Source organism: Rhyacophila brunnea, unplaced genomic scaffold, assembly GCF_057557595.1.
Source record: "Rhyacophila brunnea isolate RB1 unplaced genomic scaffold, BYU_Rbru_1.0 scaffold_7, whole genome shotgun sequence".
Taxonomy (NCBI): domain Eukaryota; kingdom Metazoa; phylum Arthropoda; class Insecta; order Trichoptera; family Rhyacophilidae; genus Rhyacophila; species Rhyacophila brunnea.
Window position 1 is genome coordinate 13,638,321 of NW_028233339.1, and position 25,670 is coordinate 13,663,990.

At 37.0% G+C, this 25,670-nt stretch overlaps 1 protein-coding gene and 1 long non-coding RNA gene across 2 annotated transcripts in view; one reads left to right on the forward strand and one right to left on the reverse strand.

Annotated features, from left to right (window-relative positions):
* The window catches only part of LOC147064519 (guanylate cyclase 32E), a 264,366-nt gene that overhangs the window by 85,003 nt on the left and 153,693 nt on the right, over window positions 1–25,670 (forward strand). The window contains exons 3-4 of the mRNA XM_085957667.1: window positions 23,146–23,287; window positions 24,930–25,153. Of these exons, the coding sequence (XP_085813793.1) occupies window positions 23,146–23,287; window positions 24,930–25,153 (366 nt within the window). The remainder of the gene's footprint in view (window positions 1–23,145; window positions 23,288–24,929; window positions 25,154–25,670) is intronic.
* Window positions 1,304–4,300, reverse strand: LOC147064520 (uncharacterized). Its single transcript, XR_015071900.1, has 3 exons — window positions 4,002–4,300; window positions 1,566–3,810; window positions 1,304–1,374 (listed from the first exon to the last, which is right to left on the reverse strand). It is a non-coding gene; the product is annotated as an uncharacterized LOC147064520 (long non-coding RNA).

A 25,670-nucleotide genomic window follows, 5' to 3' on the forward strand; every position in this document is an offset into this window, starting at 1 on the left:
ACTACTGCTTTCTAACATTTCTGCATTATCAAAATGTAGAATTTATTAATTTTCAATATTCTTTACTCGAAATAACATAAACTTTCACCCTTGTGACTGTGTATTTGAGAAAACAAAAAGGTGTTTTTCTCCTATTCATCCATTATGGACTTGGCTGATTTTGAAATCTAGAGACACATATATATAACAAATAAATAATAAACAATACAATATATCCCACATCGACCGTGTTTTGCAATATGAGTTTGACTTTTGTATGCTTTATGCACATGGTATATAATACTATGTAGGTATAAAGTATAGTTAGGTATATTAGTATCTAAGTATTTACCAACTTCGCTTCGCTATAGTGATTTTCCCAAATTGGCACTAGATATAAGTATTATTATACACATAAAAAAACAATATACTTATATTTTTGACCAGCTTTTTCAATGTGTGTTTAATCCAGAAAATAAAACACAATATTTTGTAAAATGGGTTATCATATGATATTCCCCAATTGACATTTATTCATATTTAAAACATACTTACTCATATTATGTATAATTTAAAAAGTTCACCAAGTCAGTAAAATGCGTGTCGTAGAAACAATATCTATATGCTAGAGTGAAAACCAATTAGTAATTAATAACCAATTTTATAAATTAACATTACGATATTCAAATTTATTTTACATTTAATTTATATAATGAACATGACATGACATAAAGTTAGTGTTAACAATTTTCAAGTAAAAATATAGGGTAATGTGAGTAAAAAATACAGTATTAAAATAAGCAAAATAAAAGTACATGGAAGCACACAGAGTGAACTAGGTTGACCGACCCTATCTTAAAAACTTATAAAACAACGTCCACCTAAATTAACCCTTTTGTACGTGGAATATATCAATATCCGAAGCGATTTGATTAAACATAGTTATTACCTTGGGAAAACAAGCAACGGATGCCCCCGATTTCTAAAATAATTATCAGAGACACACAAGCCAATACCAACAAGAATGGCAGAGTTTCCATTTACGCTACGTATAAGTGGGAAAAAATATGTAGCTAAAAAAAGATCTGATACCAGATGGAAATCTCCCACAGGAGACTACCTCAAAGGGCGGACCGAACCATCATATTTCCCAAAATACCACAGCCTACGTCCACTCTCCGCGGTGATCGCAACCCTCGGCCGAGCGGAACCCGTCTCCTTGAAATTCAAATTCGTCAAATTCCCGCCAAAACAGACGCGGTCTATCAAAAACGGCCGCTCGCGCCGCCACTAGTCAATCCGTCGGTAAAACAGGGAGCTTCCCGACCGACGGATAAAACAGGACGCCGCGAATCTGGCAGTTGGATCTGGATGGGCGCGAAAGCTCTCTCTTGCCTGATACGTCGACTAGCCAGCATCTCTCTTACATCAACCGCCGAACCAACAGCATCGACCGCAAAATCTCTTCTCGCCTTCGCTCGCCTCGGACGCGAAGCCAAGCCAGCATTCCGGACAGCCCGCCAAAAAGACCACATCTGACATCGGCAGATCGCCACGCCGCAAGCACTGACTCGCCTCTCTCTGACCTCAACCGCCGAACCAACAGCATCGACCGCAAAATCTCTTCTCGCCTTCGCTCGCCTCGGACGCGAAGCCAAGCCAGCATTCCGGACAGCCCGCCAAAAAGACCACATCTGACATCGGCAGATCGCCACGCCGCAAGCACTGACTCGCCTCGGATGCCAAGCAATCAATCAGCAGCCCGGCCGCGACACCACGTTGCAGCCCGCCAATTACTAACCGACCGCCAACGACGACAATAACCTGTACCTATCGTATCTGTAACGACTACCCTGCAATACGATGAAATAAACCAGCCTTGACCGAATACCCCGTGCGTTTCTGTCCCCCACCCCCGCTTTGACCTTGACGTTATCACGGCCTGCCATCTCCGCTTCAGAGCGCGCAGAAGGCCGGTGATAAGTTGATCGCCGTCAACGTGGGGCTTGTGGGCAGGATTGTGTCCACCGGAGCCAGCATCGACCCTGAGATACGCCAGCAGAGTGAGTACAACTGTGAACTTCCTCAAGCAGTGACATTTGCGAGTACTCACTCTACCGGGGGAGAAACACACGGCCGGTATTTACAATGTCAAATTGACCTTGTTTCGCGCGTGCAATCGCAACATTGAGACACGCGGCGATACGTTCCTCGCAGCGGAAATGACACACGAGATCGCGCGGAACGTACTCCCGCAAGTTCATTCGATGTGGAAAGCATAGCCAGACACTGCTGGGGGGCCGCGCAACAAACTGCGTGGTCCCGAAACCTGGAATTCAGCACACCAGTGGCGCCTGACAGAAGCAACAGCCTGGATAGCAAATCAGCATGGACATCGGCTCCATCGCAAGACGTGACAGCAGCATCGTTATGTTCCTCCGACCAGCGGTATCATCCGTCGACCCTGGCCCACGGAGGAATACGTAAGATGTCATGGCCAACGGCGTCGCGACGCTACACTGAGATGCCCCGGCTACCGACGCCGACGCTCTTCGTGACCGACGTCACCCAGCACAGCGAGGTGCCAGCCAACGGCGCTCGTACCTCAAACCCAGGCGAAACATCTGCCACCAGCGCGGATGTCTCGCCTAGCATAACCACTAGCCTTATCAAGCCTAGCGAGTCTTAACGCACTGGAAGACGACACTCCTCGCAAAGACCCAAGGTCAAGCTTCAGTACCAAACCCCATAACCAGCCGCTTACCATTTGGCACTGGCGTTATCACGGAGTGCCCCGGCGCGACGCCCGGCACCTTCGTGATATACCTTACGGCAGACCGAGGTTGGTCGCCTGGTCTCTGGTTGCCCAACCGGCGGTGACCAGCAGATACATCAGACACCGCCTCAATCGCCGACGGCCCAAGGCTACATCGGATCTGCAACCTGAGGGACCAAGAAGACTGAAGCGGAAGCCAAGATTCCAGGGACACAGCAAGACCCCCAACATTAATCGACAAACATCCGACGCCAGCGAGGATGTCACGCCCGCCTTAAAACTACGACACCTATGGCCAAACCGCTTCGACGCCTTGGACGTGCGAGAAGACGACGCTCAAGAACTCAAGGTCCCACTTCCAACACCAGACCCCATCACCAGACGTCTATTCTTGGAACCGGCGCTATCACGGAGTGTCCCTGACTGACATGTCTGACACCTCCGCGAAAACCTCACGAGGAAGCTGAGATTGGTGCCCTGGTCTCTAGTCACACAATGGCGGCGACTAGCAGGCGCAACAGGTCCCACCTCACTCTTCGACGGCCCAAGGATGCGATGAGCTGGTCGATTCGAGGGAACCACCATGTGGAAGTGGAAACCTCAGCAGTTTTGACACGAAAGAGCCTCAAGCACGCCAAGACCATCGGACGCGTCAAAGCCGCACAGAGGTGAACCGGCCCCCAAGGACAAGCGACGGTAGGCTGATGGAAAAGACGACGGTTCGGTCGTTTCCCGGAGAGGTCGTTTGATACCAGATGGAAATCTCCCACAGGAGACTACCTCAAAGGGCGGATCGAACCATCATATTTCCCAAAATACCACAGCCTACGTCCACTCTTCGCGGTGATCGCAACCCTCGGCCGAGCGGAACCCGTCTCCTTGAAATTCAAATTCGTCAAATTCCCGCCAAAACAGACGCGGTCTATCAAAAACGGCCGCTCGCGCCGCCACTAGTCAATCCGTCGGTAAAACAGGGAGCTTCCCGACCGACGGATAAAACAGGACGCCGCGAATCTGGCAGTTGGATCTGGATGGGCGCGAAAGCTCTCTCTTGCCTGATACGTCGACTAGCCAGCATCTCTCTTACATCAACCGCCGAACCAACAGCATCGACCGCAAAATCTCTTCTCGCCTTCGCTCGCCTCGGACGCGAAGCCAAGCCAGCATTCCGGACAGCCCGCCAAAAAGACCACATCTGACATCGGCAGATCGCCACGCCGCAAGCACTGACTCGCCTCTCTCTGACCTCAACCGCCGAACCAACAGCATCGACCGCAAAATCTCTTCTCTCCTTCGCTCGCCTCGGACGCGAAGCCAAGCCAGCATTCCGGACAGCCCGCCAAAAAGACCACATCTGACATCGGCAGATCGCCACGCCGCAAGCACTGACTCGCCTCGGATGCCAAGCAATCAATCAGCAGCCCGGCCGCGACACCACGTTGCAGCCCGCCAATTACCAACCGACCGCCAACGACGACAATAACCTGTACCTATCGTATCTGTAACGACTACCCTGCAATACGATGAAATAAACCAGCCTTGACCGAATACCCCGTGCGTTTCTGTCCCCCACCCCCGCTTTGACCTTGACGTTATCACGGCCTGCCATCTCCGCTTCAGAGCGCGCAGAAGGCCGGTGATAGATCCCTTCTAAACTTTAAGCTAAGTAAATGCCGAATCTCTCTAAAATAGAACCCAACAGGTTACACGAACAGTAAGTAAAGTTAATAAATATTCACAATGAAAAAAAAAATTAATATCACATCAAATGTGTCCATAAGTTTAGCATCGAAGATAGTAATATACTTTTACATTTATTATCTAAATAGATATATAAATAGATATATAAACATTCTAACTGTCATTAACAATTATTTTATACATGTCATTATTGATTTCTGAGTATCTAAATTAATTTTCTTCGTAAACATTGTATGTTTAAGATTAAGGGGGGACATGCTCAGCGTAGGTCAAAATGGAGCTTTTGTTCTATTTTCAAAGCATGATCCTGGACATACCCGAAACGTTGTAGATAATCTAATTATATAATTTTGAAGCGTTATTATCCTTTATATTTACTTTAAACATTTGATGACTGCATAAAGTATTTTTATTACATAAAATAGTATTCTTTTAAACCTCTCGCTCTAATGTTTTAGAATATAGTCATATTTCAGTACATACATGTGCAGTGGTGTTAAGATTTTTTACATTTATTAATTTTAAAAAAAATCGGTTAGGTACATGTTCAAATACGCGCGTTAACATCATTTTACTCCCCATTTCAATTATAGTTGGTCAATTTATGGCCGTATGTTGTAGCTTAACCACTGGGGAGTGCCAAAAGAAATGGCGTATTTCAAAAAAACACTACCTTATTCTTAGGTCAATAATTATTATAAAGCAATTATTATTCGTAGGATGTTTATCACACTTAAATGGTCAAAGACATAGCTTATAATGAGGATCTTTAGAATTATCTTAAAATGTGTAAATCTTGCCCATTTTTTGAATAATAAAATGCCTAATTCTTGTCAAATTTGGGATCACAGAGATTATCAATATAATTTTTTATCGTAAATATTTCACTATAATAATGTCAATATAAATTATACTGATAGTTTTATAAATGCGTTTAAAAATTAAAAATGTAAAAAATCTTAACACCACTGCACATTTATGTACTTAAATATGACTATATTCTAAAACATTAGAGCGAGAGGTTTAAAAGAACACTATGTTATGTAATAAAAAATACTTTATGCAATCATCAAATGCTTAAAATAAATATAAAGGATAATAAGGCTTCAAAATTATATAAATAGATTATCTAAAACGTTTAAGGTATGTCCAGGATCATGATTTGAAAATAGAAAAAAAGCTCAATTTTGACCCACGCTGAGCACGTCCACCCAGCTTACGAATTTATAATATTCTATTTATAATAGATTGATTTGATAAAACTTTTGTAATCTTTTCGGGAAGTAAATGAAACTATTTACATATGTCATAGTACAACAGCTATTTTTGACACATAAAAATAGACTTAAGTGGGCAATTTCGCTGTTTTTCTATCACGTTTATTGGCACTTACGCCACACATCCTTAAAATACCCCATTTTTATAAACGTGGTCATTTACTTGGCCATACAACTGGTCCGTATCACTCAAGCGATAAAATAACAATTCACTCGAACATGTGCAGGGTGCAAGCCTGGAATATGCACAGTGGTGTACGATGTACCTACAATAAAAATGAATGAAATAATATAGTTTACTCTCTCCAGTTGACTCAATTTTGCACCCCTTTCTTCATTCATTTACATACTACATTTACATTATGAATAAACGAATTGAATATACATTCTAGTCCTGTTAGGGCAAATTAACTTTTCATCTGGAAAAAAATCCCCTAAATAGGACATCATAATATAATACCTATGCATAATGGCAGAAGATTTTTAGTTTGTCAACTACATAAATCTCATTAATTTAATATAGTGACCATAGTACAGCACGTATGAGTGTTAATTTTTGGTACCTATGTCATTACTAGAACAATGCATTTTCAAGGTCACTCCTTTAGGGGAGCTAGTTCCAGATAAAACCCTTATATATAATGTACAATTAAACTGACAGTCAAATCTCAAAACTTTTCATATTTATTACATTATTTGGAATAATGCACTAATACTGTGGTATATCGTTTAGTAATTAATTTATTATTGCCAATACTTTTTAAGATCTCAAGTTCAATATTTACAATTGAGTTAAGTTGTTCATACATATTATATAATTTTATCAGCGTCTTGAACCTTATGTTTAATCATTATCCTTAGTAACCCTGTTCTCAGTTTCACTTTTATATATAACAATACATATATCAAATCCAGGTTGAAAGGTAGTTGTTTTCAAGAAATACATTTTTGCAATTTGTCAAGTATAATGGATGTCAATGATAATTATCATAATTACCACGTCTTATTATTCTTTGTACTCAAACCATCAGACCACATATATGATAATATCATATATATATATTATATACTCAGTGGTTTTATTGGTAGGACTCCAGTCTCATGGATCGTGGCCTCGCGACTGAAAAAATATGCGTGTCGTTTTTCAACATAATAATATTATGATTGATCCAGTACAGGAACCCACTACGCTGAGTGAATGACTAACAACCACTTCTTTTTGTAAATAATCCGCTAAAATAGCCTATGGGGATAAACAACGCAAGCCTTGTCAGCATATTGATCGGCAATATTAAATAACTGACCGCCATTACGAATTCCTTAATATCCATTTCCCGTAGTGTCAAATTATTGCAAACTCAGTAAATAGCTGACTGCAATTATAATTTACGCAGTATCTATTTTTCCACATATCAAATGATTAAAACTCCATATAAAATAGCTGATTCAATTATAATAGTTATTTCCTAAATATTCTTTTCAAGATAATATTTTAATTTTTCAAGATAATATTAATATCCCATTCGATTATAAGTTCCCGATCTGTTAGTATCTCAGTCTCTGTATCGCTCCGCATAGCATCTCAATCAACCGAGACTCGGACCTCGGAACAGTATCATAAGTATTGTAACATACTCTTGTACCGACTGTTTACGCTGCATATAAAACTCGCTCCTCCGTCCATCGGAGCAACCACACAATAACAACTTATCATCTCTCCCCTGACGACCCTCCGTCTACGACTCCTGGGCTTCCATCACCGCGGTCTCCTCCGTATACAACGAGACCGCCAAAAACCTCAACAGCTATGCACGAAAATGGTCGTTTATTTTGGTATTAAAACCATCGGATGGGTATTTATTTATACTGGATGATTTTTATTTTTAATAACAACTAAGCATAAAATTATAACCATATACATTAATAAAATTAGTACGCTGATCGAGGATAAGAAAAATTTTGTACACGTCATTCCCTGTCCTGCCTATGGGTAGTCAGGGTATAAAGAAATGGGGGGCTATCAGATCGCAGTCGATTAAATTGCCTGTCATTTGAGCATGCTGTTCCAAAAAAAGGGTTTATGTTTATAAGAATGACGTCGTATTAATAAAAACTACCTCTCCTCATATTAAACGGCCGCTATTATATCAGTCCGATGCATTGATTTTCCATATAGGATTTTGACATTTTGTTAAAAAATCGGAGCCGTTCTTTGACCGATTGGCGATTGGTTGGTATAGGTATTATGCGACCAATCAGTTGTCGGCCCATTAGTAAAAGCGGTTTACAACCAATCAGGCTTTAAATCGCAAAATGGTTTTATGATTTTTTTTCTTAAGGCGATACATCAGTGAAACGGCAAATAATTTTCAACTATAGGCGCGACGAAATTTTGGACTCGCTGCCATTCGGAGAGAGAACGTCTTTAAAAAGAAAACATGTCAATGAATATATTATTATTGTTACTGATATAACAATAAACAGAACATTAAATGGACGCATGTTGGATTTATATGACAAATTATATTTCGTTTGGCATGCGTCATTTGTACCCGCGACCCGCAATCCCCGCATCACCTAGCCACTATCTTTTTAGACCGTGCCTCAACTGAGGTATAGCCTTAAGAGTAGGTATGTCTTTCAGTGGAGTTATTATACTATGGTTTCATGTAAATTGTACGTATCACATTTCACAGTAGCACCGGTCGTCATGAGTTTTCTTATCGGAAAGAGATGACGGTAGATCATCTCTATAGCACTGAGATAAAAAAATACGCGTTATTCTGTATATCTAATTTAATTACATAATTATTTCCTACTGCCTTTCGCTTGTATTTTGGTAGTTTTTATTACGTATTTTATACGTGTTTTAGGTACAATTCGGTTTACAGGAAGCCAGGCGGGAACCGCGCCAATTTTCATAGGCGATTTTGGCAAAATTTATGAATTCAAGAATGAAAACCTAACCTAACCTAGCCTAACTTACTTAACCTAACCTAACCTATCAAATAATCCAGTATATCAGCTATTTTCGATTCTTTTTTTGCCACTGGCTTCCTGTAAACTGACCAGAACCGTGTTTTATTAAATTTAGACATGAATTTTATCTCAGTACTTGTTATACGAACCAAAGAGTTTTTAATATACGACCATAATTATTATCGATACAATATTTCACGGTGAAGTGTGATACGGCGAACTGCATACGTACAAATTTCCGAACATGTTATACTATAATGTATGAGTACAGTCGAGAAACATCAACCCTCCCGAATCGATGTAAGACATTTTCTTATTTATTTTTTACTTTTGCAAAATGACTTTTTTGGATTGTTGATGAGACATAATTTAAACATTTGCAATATGAAAAATTATTACAATTTATTCATTGAAGTAGGTATGTAAGAATACTACCTCATATAAAAAATCTTAACATTAAAGTGAACACATTATCGGAATAGCTCAAATACATGAAGGTGGATTTGCAATAACGAACATTATTGATATTATGTAGGTATAAATCTTATAAAAACATGATTACGTAAGCCAGTTAAAAAATATTTGGGTATAAAAACCTTTGTTGGAAACCGTATTTTCCGTAATGGCATCAAAAAAATTAAAGGATCGATTTTGTACTTACCATTTTTTCTTGCACTGTATTAAATAACCAATTATTTATTGAGAACAACCTAGGGTAGAAATTGGTAATTGGTTATTTATTAATGTAATTGTAGAATCGAGTAAGAAAAATAAAAATATATGACTAACGTATCATAACTGTTTGTTATTTTTCTAATATTTCTCCAAAAAATAATAACATTGAAAAAAATATTAGTATATATTAAAGTATATTAAATTTCACGTTTTGTAATATTGCAATGAGAAAATACAATAATTTTGAAAATATTATATATTTTATAAAAATAAAAAAGGAGAAGAAAAGAATTCTGAATGATTTTTCATTTCAGTCAACAAATTTATCTCATTAGTATTAAAAATCGATCACTTTTTGATGAAACTTTTCATCTTATCTTATATTTTTTTAATAAAAATATAGTCGGCAATGCCTACGTTTATTTCTATCAATAAAATATATATCGTGGGTCTAAAAATGTATATAAAAATATGCTGTGAAAGATTAAAAATAAAACCTCAATTACAACAGCTATCGAGTGTATTTTCATATCAAATTACCTCACCTATTTACCTGTGGAAGTATTTTTATCTAAGCGTCAGTCACCCTGTGTGTATATTATTATCTGTCATTTTTATTCGATATTTTTTTTTCATAAATATGATGAGACAGTCATTTGGAACTCGATAAACAATACTAGGTTCCAAAAATAGCAATAACTTTATAATGAATAAATATATGTATAATTAAAAATAATTAAATCATACACATCTGTGTGTATATTATAATCAAAATATTAAATCCTGCTTCACTCGTTTGCAGAATTTCTATTTATATTTACTTATTCGATTATCAAACATAACATATTTAATTTTTAACATAAACATAATTATTATGTTTATTCAATGGCGTTTACCCCATTTACTCTGTCATTCGCGTACTTACTCAATACAAAAAAAATATCTTAAAATATGTTGTACAAAGCCTCAAAAGCTTACATTTCAGAGACACGAGCTTTAAGCACACGACGGAAACGGCTTGGCTTACTTTGAGCGTCTCGATAGTAATTTTACAATACATTAAGCCGAACAATGTGTTTTTCGATTTATTATTGAAAGACACAGACATATTACCGAGAAGTTTTGTTTTATCGTCATGACAAAAAACCACTTGCGAGCTTATTTTATATGTATGTTAGATTCAAGCAAACTCAATAATAAATAATTTAATTTTGAAATAATGTTAATTAATTATAAACACAATATACCTTACATTAATGAATACTAGTACTTTACATATTATATTTGTCTCTCTGTAAAGTATAAGAGAAAACATATGAAAATATGAAAGAGCGAGATAGGGAGATTGCGTACCAATTAAATAGACACGTATAAATGCAAATTATTCTAAAATTGAAAAATTGGCGATGACCTTGAGATTTTGAGGAAATTATAATAGGGATATGATGCTCTAACTTACTCGAACCTTAGTGAACATACACAATTAACCAAACATAGAGCGTATATGAGGAGATGATGAGGAACAACTATCAGCTAAACGTCGTCGTCTGATATAGGAATAAGTTCAGCGAGGTCAGGAGACTCTGCATAGACTCGGCCAAGCTGATGCAGCATAATTGAGTCTGTATAACCAGAACTAAAACAGTAAGACATAACATAACAATATATGTAATCATATCCGAGAAAATATATTATAACCTATAGAAACAATCTTTTTTATAGTTTGTGGGTATATGGTCGACGACACAGATTCGATTCCTGCTGGGTGTCGTATTTTTTTCATTTTTTTTTTCTATTGGTTATAAGTATATTTTCTCGGAGGAATTTTCCAAATTATGAACGTTCAACAAAAGAGTATTACATTCTTAAATCTTGTGAATTATTCATTGAATAAAAAATAGTTATATACGTAAACATTTATAAGAGAGAGGGAAACAGGGAGAAGACATAATTATGAAAATATTGGCAGGTGGTACTGGCATAAAATAATATTTTCTAGTGTAAGTATACATACTTATCTACTTTTATATATATTAGGATTTTTATGACTATACTATGAAAAATACTTGTCGGCGTAAGTATATTACTGTAAATTGAAATATTATTAGAGCAAACTCTATAAGATAATGGCTACTGCATTTATCTTAATGGGAATAATAACAAGTTGTAACGAAAAGCTTTGGTCATTGATTCTCGGTAAAGATCTACTTCACTTTAGCAACTCGGTTGAGGCTGAAGTGTTCTGTATTTAGGTCAATTATTTTCTCAAGACATAAACGTACTGCACTATAAGTAAGGACGCCCCAGCAAAAAGGTTCAATAGGTTCACAGCAGAAGAGTATAACTCTAATAATTAAGAAAATATATTACCATTTTCTTCTTTGTTCAAGATTAGTGTTAGGTTAATCCAGTTTTATAATATTTTGTCTTTAATAATAAAAGATTTAATTCGCTATCAAAGTCGTCATCATTTCAACATGCTGTTCACAAATAGCAGTGGCGATTGTATTCATTTTATGTCAGGAGATTTAAAGAGGGACACGAAACGTTTAAAAATAGTCATCCAATTAGTAAATTATACAAATAGGATATTAAATATTACCCAAAGCATAAAAAAGTCCTTACAAGCAGGTCTCGCTGTAAAGAGACGAGTCTGCTTTAGGAGGTGACCAGCTGTGGAGATAATAGTCAAGATTGGAGGTTGCTCCGACGAACGGAGGAGCGAGTTTATTGCTGATGAGTAAATAAATGCAATGATAAAATGACTGACACGAAGGTTACTGATTAGACTGTGATTAAGATTGATACTAATAATAATTTATTGTAATAACATTGTTGATGAAGTTTACAATTGGGAAATCTGCTGAACTCTGCATTATTTCAACTTTAAGCGTTTCGATGACCATACCCGAGGCAGTCAAAACACATCGAAGAATGTCACATGAATAGAATAATTGTTGATTGTAGATGCGACGATTATTCGATAGTTAAATGACTTGCTAATTCTTACGTTGTTGAAATAATGCCGACAAGGCCCGAGGTTATTCATTAACCTCTACACAACTAACAATAATTGACCTATAACAAAACCAATCCAACAGATATTTGGATTGTAGAAAAAATTCTAAACAATTATTTTTAATGGAGGATAATGAATTTAGAAAAGAGATACATTAATATCTTTGATATGTAGGTGGGTATATTAGAAGTTGGAATTTATATTTTTTATCATTTTTTATTGTGGGGAGCGTCAAAATTAATCAGTAGTACATCCCTAAACCCACTACTGATCCATAGTATGGAATAATCATCTCTTCATTTACTCAGCTTTCGTTAGCGCTGCAGTCGTTATGTGGACAATAATATATTTAAATAGTATACCTACTCATATGTCATTTCGAGACCTAGTGTATAATAATTTTGATTTGATCTCCACTTCAGTACACATTTAGTTCATTATGCATCCCGCCATTTCAATGAAATAATTCACTCATAGAATATTTCATTTCGATGGATCTGTTGTTGTTCCCGAGAGAATTGCTTAATGACAATCAAAGATTGGACCCAGTACGTTTGAATTATCATTACTATTCTTCTTAATACTTTTGAAGTAAACATGTTATATTTCGTAATATTTTAATATTGTCATATATTCTTATTATACTATACCTACCACACATATATTTGGTGGTATCGATTAGCTGTGAATTCTTCATTCAACGGGGCGGGACAATTAATTAATCATGTATTTTGATTAGAAAATAATATGAAAATTCATTGTGTAAATTCGAATTCAAATAAAGTTAGTGTCTTCAGTAAATGAACAAAATGCGTTTGTATGATTATATTTAAGGAACGTATGAAAATTAAATCACTAAAAACGCATTCCTGTTGTATGTACCCTATGATTTTGTAACTATTTTATGATCGTTCGATACACCCGGAAAATACTGGGTTAGCACACTCGACTTCTGAGCTGTGGGGAAAAGGTCTCCGTGGTTGAATCAAATTCACATATTTCATGTTGTTTTGTTTCAATTAATATGAATTTTTGGCTCTTTGATTTTATAATTTACAGATAAAAACTAAAAGGTGTGCTAAAATACATTCGCACTGTACAGTTTCATAATATAGTCCGTTTTTGTTTATTTACATTTTAGTTTCCCGTCCGAACTGCATATAGTTTTGGCCACCCCTGACTATAAAAGCTCTATGGAAATATACTGGCTGTAGTTCAAGAAATGAATATTCAATCGACATTTTCTATGTGATGAACAAATACTTAACGTTTGTCTGTAAATATTAAACAGCTTTTTTCAAAACACATTAATATGATCACCAAATAACGGCGATAAAAATAAATTACAGGCAACACCCACTTCTTTATTTTTTTTTTTGACCATAACTCTACTAGTCTTCAGTGAATAAGTCAAGTCACAACGGTCAAGCTGATAATTCTAACTGAAGAAACCGACATTTGATTTGGAAGAAAGAAGAAATTCTAATTGGCGAAGATTCACGAAACATTATTGAGTACACAAGTCCAAGTAGAAGCGAGGTAGGTAACGTTTATATTATCTGGTGTATATTATCTATCATGGGAAAATTTCAGATCGATAAGACCAATGACAAAAAAATATATAAACTGAATATTTACTGAACATGGAGTGGTATCACATAATAGACAAATTTAACTATTTTTAACAAATACCTAGAAATTATGTGTACGTACTTATTTACAAAGTATTATGACATAACAGTAATTATTGACCAATGTGCCACATAGGGATTGCAATAACGAAAGAATATATCAATACCGGTATTTCTTATTGAATACCGATATTAATACCGGTATTCTTCAAAACATATTATAGAAAAAAGAAGTACTTATCAATATATATAACTATTAAAATCTATTTAATACACTATTTTATAGCAACTTAAAGTACTTACCCATATTTATTACGTTGACCTTTGTGAATATGTATACCTAGATCATAATATTTTAGAACTGCTAATTTTTACAAAGATACTATATGTCCGGGTACAGAGAAATCTTTCTAAAATAAAATTCAATTAGTTGGATGTACTATCAGCGTTGGATCAATAGTTATAGAATAATTGGAAATATTTGCGACAAATGAATTTTAGAAATATTATGTTAATTCATCACGACATTTCTATAAGTATATTAATTTTAGGAATTGTGTTTAAATGTTATTTACCTTTGTTGGTTTTAGTCAATATAATATTTGAATTTTGGCAGCATAACACTTATACACTAAATTGAATATACATGCAATATAAAAATAACATTAAATTCATTTTTGAAAAACAAATAATATGTGTATGCAGTCTTTATCTCGAAAATTTTGGATTTTTGAAACCGGTATTATATAAAATAATTGGATACCGGGTTTGAAATACCGGTATTGCAATCCCTAGTACTATAGTCAACACTAAGTACACAATATTAATGGAAAGTAAAGTAGGGAAGATGAAATATACATAATTACTAGACTTACTTTGATAAATATTATAGAATACACAGAGAATTCAATTAATACAATATTTATACATAACCTTTTCAAAACATTCGCATAAATAAAATACAACAGTAGTTTTAAATGTTACATCCGCTCACTATGGTGGTATATTACAAACAGACCTCGTAGATTCAGTTAGTGATATTGGTGCCAACACGAAAATTAATACTTAACTTAGGTACTTACTAGTACGGAAGGATTATTTCGAAAGTTATTCTCTTAAATACAATATTATACGTATTTATATGTACACATAGGTAATAAAAATGTCATATATACAGAATATACAAGATACAGAAATATGTGGCCAACAGTTTCGCTCAGATAAATCTCAATAAAATACGCTTTAGCAAGTTTTCCCAAAAAGCAAGGACTATTTGCCTGCATGCGTGTACTAAATGTCTCATATTTTCTATCGGAACACGTATTTATTACACTCGAAATAGGAGTTAGTGTGCCCGCATACAACTTATTACCGTTATAGATAACAATATACAAAACGGTAAATCATAAGAAAATTTTGACACACTTTTTCAACGCGAAACACTAATTCATATATTATGAATCATAGTAATGTAATAGTAACATTTGTGCATATTATATGTTCTTATTCTCCTTCTTTCACCCTGTCACGCCCCAGCATTGGGGCATAGGGTAAACATAAGTTCGCGCCACTTCCCTCGGTCCATTGCCAACTGTCGCGCCTCCCGCCATGCCAGACCTGCAGCGCGTAGTTCACTTTGGTAGCACCGCTGCATGGTGAGGGAGGGCCGGCCACGGCGATGGAACCCTTAAGGCTGTGCCACAAGGGTACGAAGTGTCGCACTCTGGTGGTATCCAGAACACATGTCAAATATTGTCTTCTCAAAACTTTCGATGGAATATACTAGGGCAGGGATGGCGAACCTATGACCCGCGGGTCAGACACTGACCCACGCAGGCTTTTTAAATGACCCACGCGTTGATTTTTATAAACTTATTTTTTATATCATAAAAGAGAGAAAAGACAATAAAAAATAGAAAAGAATAAAACGACAATGTGGGTTTGCCATGTAAACAATTTTATATAAATCCAGGGCCGTATTCGTCAGATTAAATGAACATTCTTAAATAAATCAATTGGTATCCAAGTAGATAGTAACTAAGTTAAGTAAAGCGTAACTATTTTATACAATCGGTAAATGAAATTTGGTACTTAAATAATACATTATTCCGATATCGAGAAATACTATTATTTCCTTATGTTTTTTAGTATTCGGAGGAATACCAATAGACCCCACAACGAGGGGGCTGTACTAGGGCATTCTACAATAAATAACGCATATTTAATGTAATAGTATTTTTATCAATCCCGCTCGATTTATTGATCCCAAAATCCTGAAATTGAAATGTCTAGAATCCCAATACATGCTACTGGCGACATCTAGTGGCGAATAATCACGACACATGCAATTTAATCCAAGTTCTTATTTTTACCTAGAGTTTATTAGGTTTTTAAAAATAACTGTTATAAAATGAGCATTCGTACAATGAATACTCTTCATTCTTTCTTCTTTCGACCATGTCCGATCCTAATAGAAAAATATGATAGTACAGGACAAGATAGGATAGGATAGGATAGGATAAGATAGGATAGGATAAGCCAGGATAGGATAAGCTAGGATAGGATAAGTTAGGATAGGATAGGATAAGATAGGATAGAATAAGCTAAGATAGGATAATATAGGATAGGATAAGCTAGTATAAGATAAGATAGGATAGAATAACCTAGTATAGGATAAGATAGGATAGGATAAGCTAGGATAGGATAAGATAGGATAGAATAAGCTAATATAGGATAAGATAGGATAGGATAAGCTAGTATAGGATAAGATAGGATAGGATAATAAAGGATAGAATGGTATGGGATGGGATGGGATAGGATAGGATAGGATAGGATAGGATAGGATAGGATAGGATAGGATAGGATGGGATGGGATGGGATGGGATGGGATGGGATGGGATGGGATGGGATGGGATGGGATGGGATGGGATGGGATGGGATGGGATGGGATGGGATGGGATGGGATGGGATGGGATAGGATAGGATAGGATAGGATAGGATAGGATAGGATAGGATAGGATAGGATAGGATAGGATAGGATAGGATAGGATAGGATAGGATAGGATAGGATAGGATAGGATAGGATAGGATAGGATAGGATAGGATAGGATAGGATAGGATAGGATAGGATAGGATAGGATAGGATAGGATAGGATAGGATAGGATAGGATAGGATAGGATAGGATAGGATAGGATAGGATAGGATAGGATAGGATAGGATAGGATAGGATAGGATAGGATAGGATAGGATAGGATAGGATAGGATAGAGTGGAGGTTTGTGTTACAAATTTTATTTCTACGAGAAATAGATGTCATTCACTTGCTCAATCTATTAGGTCCATACTCTGACTCATACACAAATTGAAAAACAATATATGTACTTGCAAGATCCAGGATTCGAACCTGGGATCCTTGACACTATAGACCGGGGCTTAAGGTGATACATCGGTGAAACGCAAATAATTTTCAACTATGAACGCGACGAAATTTTGGACTCACTGCCATTCGGAGAGAGAACGTCGAGCTGGAAACACGTCAATTTGTTTCGTGATGGCGACGGGCGTATTAATTCTTAAATCGTGTAAAGATGACTAAAAACGTTACCCATTTACTTTAAAAAGAAAACATGTCAATGAATATATTATTATTATTGTTACTGATAGAACATGGTGTGTAAAACTCCCACCTCGGCACCCGTTATGTATATGCAGCCACGTCATACGCGGCCGGCTAACATTACCCCTTACGTGTGCCAGATAAAAGAATTTGAGCCCTCATTTTCAGCAGAGCCGCACGGGACTGGTGATGCAACCTTGCACGGAAGTGCAAATGCATGATGTTAATTTATATGGCAACTATCAGTGACTTTAATTTGAAGAGTCGCAAGGGGAGTCGAAAGTGTCCCGCTCCCCGTACGCTCTGGCGAATTTAGTAAAGGCCCCAAAATTGGCCTCGGTTGCCACCATGTCCGCGTGTCTTATTGGGCCCGAATGGGGTCAGACCCGGGCAAACAACTCCGCTCGTTTGGGGGCCATAAGTGGACAGTCTCACAGGACGTGCTCTGCGTTCTGCTGGTCGTGTTCACATGAGCAACCCGACACATGTCTTGCCAAACCATACCCCTGCAGTTTATCCGCAAAGTTTCCATGGCCAGTCATGAATTGACTGGTCCAGTGGGTCGGCATCAGTCTCCTCATCATGTGTCTCACCCAGACATCTGGAAAGTATAGAAAAGTCTGGCGGCCCTTAGAGGAGGCCACCCATCTCGCCTGCCATGCCGCATATGCGGTCTTGTAGACCAGCTCAGATACAGTCTTTCTGTAGCTCACGCCCTCTCGATGGCACTCTTGATGGTGGTGTCAGAGGGACACCGGCGAGAGTTGTATTGATCCTCCTCATAAGGAGAGTCCTCGATCGTCGATCCTCTAATTTGAACGTACAAGTCGAGGGGAAAGACCCCCGCAAGGCCCGCCAGGACATCCGTAGATGTGGTCCTATAAGCCTTCGTAAGGCCAATCAGAGCAGTCATATGTCCGCTAAGCAGAGCCCTCTTCACAATTGTCAGCAAGGCTTTGGTGTGCTACACGCTGGAGGCATAGCCAGCGATGCCCATGAATATAGCCTCGTAGGCGGTTTTCAGGGCCCAAAGCTTTAGGCCCTGATTGTTGCCCGCCAGGCGAGCAACCTTCTAATAGGCTGAGTTGGCTTTAGCCACAATTACTTTAGCATGCTTCAAAAATGTCTGCTTCTCGTCCAGAACGACCCCCAAGTAGGTCACCGCTCGAGAAAACCTTATAGCAGATTCGCCGAAGCGCACTGCGGGTGATGGCGTATTTATGTTTATCCTTGAGCTGCCCTTGAGGAGGATAGCTTCAATTTTTCCAGGTGTAAATGCAAGCTTATTAAGCTTACCCCAGTTAAGGATTCTCGATAATGCGTCCTTAGCTACGCACTAGAGTGTCGGACGGCTCGACGAGCCAACTAGTAAAAGAAGAACGAGCGCGCAGCCCGGTGGCAGAGGTAACATCAAAACATCGTCAAAAAGTATATTCCATAGCAAAGGGCCAAGCACGGAACCCTGTGGACACCCCATGGTGGTCTCCCTGTAAATCAATTCAGTGCTAGAGTTGTATATAACTTCCCTTTTATTAAAATAGCTTTGCACTAGGGCAAAGAGGTCCCCCGGGATCTGTCGGAGCCGAAGCTTAAACAGAATTAATGGCCACCATGGGGTGTCGAAGGCACCGGCTATGTCCAAAAAGAAGCCTGCCACAATGACTCCTTCTGAGTCCTCAACAAATTTCTGTGCAAATCTGACGGCGTCCTCAGTAGACTTGCCGGGTCTGAAGCCAAATTGCCTATCCGATATAGGGTAGATTCTCTGAAGGTGGTCCTCCAGCCTTCTGCTGATTAACCGCTCCAATATCTTACCCAGCACTGGCAGAAGAGTGATTGGATGGTACGCTTTTGCCGTGTCGTGTACTCATCTTAGGTATAATCTTAATGAGACCCTTCTTCCGACAGTCCGGGAAGATGCCCCTGCTCATGCAGTCAGCATACAGCCCGACTATCTCATGAGGCGCTCGAAGCCACGCCCTTCTGACAATCACATTGCTGATCCCATCAGGTCCGGGGGCTTTTCCCGCCCTGGGGGCATCAAAAATTAATCCCTCCTCCGACTGGGTAAGCTCAAGAGATTGCTGAGTCTCCAACGGCAAGATTGCAGATAGTCTTAGTTGAGAGGTTCTGTCATCCTCATGTGCCGTAGGTATGTCCTGTGGAATTAAAGCTTCCAGCAGTATGGATGCAGACTCTGCGCTGTCCATCGCAAAGGTGCCATCGGGGCGCCGCATAGCTGCCATGACTTTACCAGGCCTGGAGCCCAGCTTTATCACGCGGAAAGGTGGTCCCCACGGATTATAGCCCCCATTTCAGATACAAAATTCCGCCAGTGCTTTTTCTTGGCTTTATTTAACTCTTTTTTGAATTTTTCCCTTGCGGATTTATAAGCAATCTCCGTAGGTTCATCATTTCTGGATAAGTCGTTCTGAGATCTTCTAGCTCTTTGCAATTTTCTTTGGGCAAGTCTCATGGTCATTCAGACCAGACGCCTCCTGGGTATTGTTTATAATTGCTTCCTTGAGCTGCTCTTCTGTCATATCAATGGGTACATTAAAAATTATGACGCGGGGAAGCTTTCTCCCCGCGACTTGGGCCTTTGTCAGCCATGGGGCAGCCATGAGCCGCTTAGCCTCGTCGTCACTTTTGGGATGCACGATGATCCCGCCTCCCCGGATCTTGCGTAACCCGGTGATGTGCACTCCCAAAACTTCAGGCACTATAGTTTTCATGACAGCTTCCTTTGTGGCAGTCGATCCTTGACCCTCCTTAGTCGGATAAAACATCACCCCCGGCCTGGCTACAGTTTTCGGAAGAACTGGTGGCTATTCGGAGGCTCTAGTTGGTTGAGCCTCTCTACGGGTTACGTCAGTCCAAAGAGCTCTGGGAGGAGCATTAAAAGGAGCCTAGATGATGGCTCTCGTTAAGGAGGCACGATCCTTTACAATTGCCTTGTGCGCCTCCAGCTCTATCGCCATGGCCCACGTTTCAGTGATTGCCATCTCAAGCTCCGCAGCTACTGCGTTCACGATTGCTCTGGCAAGACGGCTGTCCTTCTCGAGGGTGGCAAGCGCCCTCTTGGTGGCAATCATCGCCCTGGACGCACTCTCCTGAGACTCGGAGAGAATACTCAAAGCCACGGGACTGATCTTCTCGCAAGATGCTGAGACTAAACCAGCCCTTGACTTAACGCCCATGCCCTTTGAAGTGGAAACGCTCTGCTTGTCTTTCTATTTTTCTTTATCAGGCCGTTTATCTTTGGCCTTGGGGGCCTGCTTGGGATCACCAATACCCTTACCCACGTCCGACTTCCGCATCCTAGTTGACATTTCTTCCACTTTCATGGGGTCCCCTTTGTGGTTGACTATGGCGCTAGGTAACACTCGTCACACGTTACTTACTCAAACACAATTTATCGCACAATAAATATTATATTGTTACAATAATTAGGTAACTATTATTAAACGAAGGAATAGAAATACTTATTTTAAAACACCAAATTTTAATAACCAGCTTAACGCTAATTACATCATTCTAATAATAACTTATAATGATAATTAAATTAATGATTTATAATTACACGGGAGCAATAAAATTATTCAAAAACATGATTGTTCACGAGTTCATTGCTGGTTGGCAGTGTTGGCACGGAAAAAGTCACAATTTCCGGGAAAGTCCAAAGGGAAAACACACAAAAATTTCACAAATCGTATTCCAAGGGCAGGCGAAGGTATTAGTGAAGAAACGGGATCAAAAACTTGTGAATAGCAGGGTCAAAATTGAAGATAACGAAAGCGAAATAATAGCGATGCAAAAACACGTCCGCACGGCTCGACAGTTCAGTCTCTTCTCCTACTGATAGAACAATAAACAGAACATTAAAGGACACATGTTGGATTTATATGAAAAATTATATTTCGTTTGACATGCGTCATTTGCACCCGCGACCCGCAATCCGCGCATCACCTAGCCACGATCTTTTTAGACCGTGCCTCAACTGAGGTATAGCCTTAAGCCATGCGGCTATCGTGGGTGTACTTACTACAAAATTAATAAACGTAGCATTTTTATTTAAATTATAAAATTCTATGTCCGATCCTAATAAGATCATATGGGCCTCCACAGAGTGGACGTTTGTATTTTAACAGATTTTTATTTATACGATAAATGGATGTTAGCTACTCTGACTCCAAACACAAATTGTAAAAAACAATATGTATATTTGCCAGATCGAGGGATCCACGACATTATAAGCCGACGACTAAGCCGCTCAGCCATCGTGGGCGTCGTATTAAAAATATACTAGTACATAATTTCACAACACCTCAACACATCAACACCTCATATTATATAATATAGATTTGTGTCTAATGGAAGTTGAACTCGCAACCGTCTCAATTTGGGTGCTGTTTTTATGATTGAATTCCCATTTGGTACAAATATTTTAAGCATATTTTTTTCTTATTGGTAAGTATATATTTCTGAGGTATTCAAATTATATACATTCATTGAGTTACTGTATTTAATTTAAGAAACATAAATGTTACTTAAATATAAAAATGTATTTAACTTTAAATAAATATAGGTATATTTATATCTAATTGAGCGTCGATAGTCTCATGTAAACCAGTGTGCGACGCATAATAATAAATCATGAATTCAATATTTTTTAATATAATGTTCGATATTTTTTATTTTAAATTTACTGACATATTTCTTTTCTTTTCTCACAATAATTATTTTTGTAAATACATCATGCTAACGATATAAATAGAAAACTTTAACGAATTATTTAAAAGTAAAAACTACATTAGGCCTTATTTTTATGAACAATATGTCGTATAAAAATAGGTAACCATCACCATTAGCAACTTAATATTGGCAATATAAATTTTAAATGACTGTTTTATTTTCTTTTTAATGTCGTAAGATCTCACTGAATTCGCGCATCTACGATTCTATGCCGATGGTTTAAGAAAAATCTTCTACTTTTATAAAAAGAATTTTATTACATTTAAAAAAATAATACAAATTTTTAAGTGTAACATAATATTTTTTATTTAACTAGTTTTTCATGAATATTTTTTTATAATAGAACCGTACCTATTAATGTAAATTATAGTGAATAAATATTTAACAAATAGAATATAATATTAAACTTAATATTATATTCCCAAGAATTTTCTAATTTTATATTATTTCAACTATTAAAAATACCATCAATATATCTCGATTATTTGTTTCTTTATATTCCCTTAAAATATATTATATTGCATTACACATTCGAAGATTTTCAAGACAGCTATTGCATTATTTTTATTTTCTCGTAACGCAAGTAGTAATATAAAAAACCTTCGATACATTTTGCATACATTCCATTCATATTATTATGTAAGTATATTCCCAATGTAATATGTAGAATATAGTTCGGAATAATGTAATATTAAAATAGATATATTACTATAGCATTGTATTTCCTATTGTTCCAGTATCGAGTGGGCATGTGGTTAATTCTGTGGGCGATAGTCCTTCAATCTGTGAATGCTGAGGAGTTTCTCTTGGGATATCTTACTGGTTCACAAAGACGCCCTGGAGATTTGGAGTACACAAGACCTGGCTTAACTATATCTGGTAAGTGTCCACAATGCTGTTTCCTTCGTTTACTTTAGTTATCAGTCTCTAAGCAAACTATAAAATCCATATTTTTTAAATATGTATAGGTACAACGATAATTTTTGAACACAACGTGTATTCAATTCTAACCTATCCTAAACGCCAATTTTTCGAAATACGTTTTTTTACATCAATCGATTTTCTATAAAATTTCCAACATTTCTGTATAAACCTAAATGCATAGGATTATATTGAATTTAGGAAACAATTACTTTCATGCCATTTCTTAAATATCGTAAGTGACATTATTTGTCAATGTATTGAATTTTCCATGAATTTGAAATTGGAAAAAAATCCCCGAAACTTATTGTAATTTGAAACACAAAAAAAGATTTTTTAATATTTCGATATTACAGAACTAAATCGAATTAAGTATATGTTCATAATTTCTCAATTTCGCTTTCCTGCACATTTTATGATTTGACGCTTAGGATAGTTTAGAATTGAATAGACGATAATATATAATTACATAATGATTGTATTTTATTCCTTAGTGAAACAGTAAATTTAAAAAATATATTGCTCAAGACTTGCTCATCTTGGAAGTACAATGAAATTACGGTAAACATTTTATCACAAAAAGGCATATTATTTTCATAGCCCAAATTTAATATTATTCGTAGATTTTTTTATATATTCTGTCTCATTTATAAATAGTGTATAATTAAAGAATTATTTTTTAAATAGTTCCATGGTATCATATTTCATCATGCTCTCATTTTATCTACCGGTTTACTAATGAGGACAAATTCAGCAAAACTGTCAAATAAATGAATAAATACAAAAAAAAATAGCACCACCCACGCATATTTTTAATTTAGTAAGTTGTAGTAGCAATTTTATTGGCACATTAATATGTTGTATTCCAAAATATGTTATGACATCCTAATTATTGTAATAGTGTATAAATATACTATTCATAAATGTATAAATATATGTATAAAGTCTATTCTTGGTAAAATGGCAAACCAAACCGTGAACTAATCAGCCGTCAATTGTCAAATTGGCTGTTACTGGAAAAAGTGGAAAAACAAACCTTTAAAAAAACACCGTTCATATTATGTAAAAATATTAATTCTTTAAATATTTTCCCACTAACCAAACATTAAAATCATATATTTTAATGAATGATCTTTCTAAAAATACGAAATATTCTTCATTACTATATAATTGAACTGAATCCAACTATATGTATAACTCCATGATATACAAAGTACCTACAATATCAAATATATCAAAGTAAGTCTTAATTAAAATAAAACACAATAATAATACCGATTTTAATTAATACAATGCATTTCTACCATGAACAATTATTGACAGTTAACAGAATAAAATAAATTAAATAAAGTATTAGTTACAATCGTATTACCCTCCTCTTAGCTTAATATTAGTTTACCATTGTATCAAAGTAAATCTCAATAGCCCTATGTACCTTATTATTTAAATTAAATGAAACAATATGATAAAAAAGTGCATGGAATAAAGAACCACTTGGTAAAATTCTAAGTCTCTTACCTTAATCGAATAATCCATCAGCATGCGAGTACAAAATAAAAGAAAACTAGATACATTATTAATTTCCCTTCTTTTATTTCAGGTGCTATAACTCTAGCAATAGACGAGGTGAATGCTGGGACTCTGGGTAAATTGGGTCACTCCTTGAAGTTCACTGTCGCAGAAACACACGGTGAAGAAGTTACGTCAATCCGTCAGACTGCGGCGCTGTGGGCAAAAAACGTATCGGCTTATATCGGTCCACAAGAGAGCTGCGTTCACGAAGGACGAATGGCAGCTGCGTTCAATCTCCCAATGCTCAGTTATGTAAGTATTTCTTCACACTCATTTATGTTTTTAATACCATTAAGCGTGGAATATATTATGCTGCATATCGTGTAATATCACGTGACGTCACAGTAAGCTGCCGCTACGGTAATTATCAGACTGTTGCTTATATCTCGTAGCACATTTTGAACCTTTAAATGAATATTGTCGGTTAGCAAAATCTTCCGAAATCACCAGAATAACAATGAGGTCACCTCAGCTTGTACTGCACTGCATCAATACCTGCATGACTCAATTAACGTTTTTTTATCATTTTCTACACGCCTACACATTTTCGAATCATGTTAAAATCGCGTGTTTTTTGTTTTTTGCGGTTGGCACTATGTATTTGCTATAAGAATGTTGTCTATTATATTATAGTCTGTGGGTTGGGTTCTATTCAAAATATTATTGAATTTACAGGACTCGTTACTTAGATTACAGAGATCGTGTTCGTTCAAAATATTCTGCAAAATGACGAAACCATAGGCTAAATTTGTCGCCGTGACAGCATGAC